Source organism: Dipodomys ordii, unplaced genomic scaffold (genome assembly GCF_000151885.1).
Source record: "Dipodomys ordii isolate 6190 unplaced genomic scaffold, Dord_2.0 Scaffold6, whole genome shotgun sequence".
NCBI classification, from domain to species: domain Eukaryota; kingdom Metazoa; phylum Chordata; class Mammalia; order Rodentia; family Heteromyidae; genus Dipodomys; species Dipodomys ordii.
In genome coordinates this window covers 13,922,346-13,922,996 of record NW_012267222.1, presented here as the reverse complement: position 1 = coordinate 13,922,996, position 651 = coordinate 13,922,346, and the positions used below count along the sequence as shown (strand labels likewise).

Genomic DNA, 651 nt, shown 5'->3' with positions numbered 1-651 from the left:
TCCCCACCGTGCACCCACGGTCTCCCCGCGCAGGCCCGGAGGACCAGCCCGGTGCCTACCTGGTGTCGTCCGCCACATTCCTGACGAACAGAGACGTGTTCGGGGGACGCAAGTAGCGCGACATGCCGGCGGCGTGAAGTCTCGGCCGGGCGCACTAACGGGCTGAGAGAAACCGTCCGCAGCTCCGGCGGCGGCGGCTCCTAGGACGCACACAGCCAGAGGGCTCCTCTAAGGCAACCGCCTCTTCTCGCGAGACTTCACTCCCGCCTCCACTCTCTCCCACCCCCCACCCGCAGCCTCCTCCCCGCCCCTTATATGTCTGTACACCGCCGGCAACGGCTCTTTCCCGCGAGAGCGCCAGCCGCGCGCCTGCGCACATCGAGGACTGGAGCGCGCGCGGCTGCCCGGATCCCATTCATTGGCTTCCCGCACGGCCTGCTTCCCCCGCCCCCAACTTGGTTCTTTCTTTCTTTAGCGCTTCATTTTCCCGCCCTTTTCTGCCTGGCACACGCCCCCCTCCCCAAATCTAGGAGCGGATGTCTTACCCCTGCGCTGAGCTTGGCCTGGCCCGCGGGGTGGACCACCGGCCCTAAAGTTCCCTGTGTGGTCCAAGGACGCCGAGGTTTCTGCTGTGCCCGACCAGCGAGAGAA

The 651-nt window shown here is 66.7% G+C and overlaps 1 protein-coding gene across 5 annotated transcripts in view; it reads right to left on the bottom strand.

Annotated features, from left to right (window-relative positions):
* Positions 1-244, bottom strand: part of Srsf10 (serine/arginine-rich splicing factor 10) — a 13,622-nt gene extending 13,378 nt beyond the window's left edge. For 3 of the 5 annotated variants that reach the window (XM_013034050.1, XM_013034057.1, XM_013034042.1), the window contains exon 1: positions 60-242. In XM_013034050.1, coding sequence (XP_012889504.1) covers positions 60-124 — 65 coding nt within the window. In that variant the 5' untranslated portion in view covers positions 125-242. Of the gene's footprint in view, positions 1-59 lie in introns of all 5 variants that reach the window. The other 2 variants (XM_013034065.1, XM_013034033.1) reach the window with 2 other exon arrangements.
* Between the last annotated feature and the right edge of the window lie 407 nt (positions 245-651).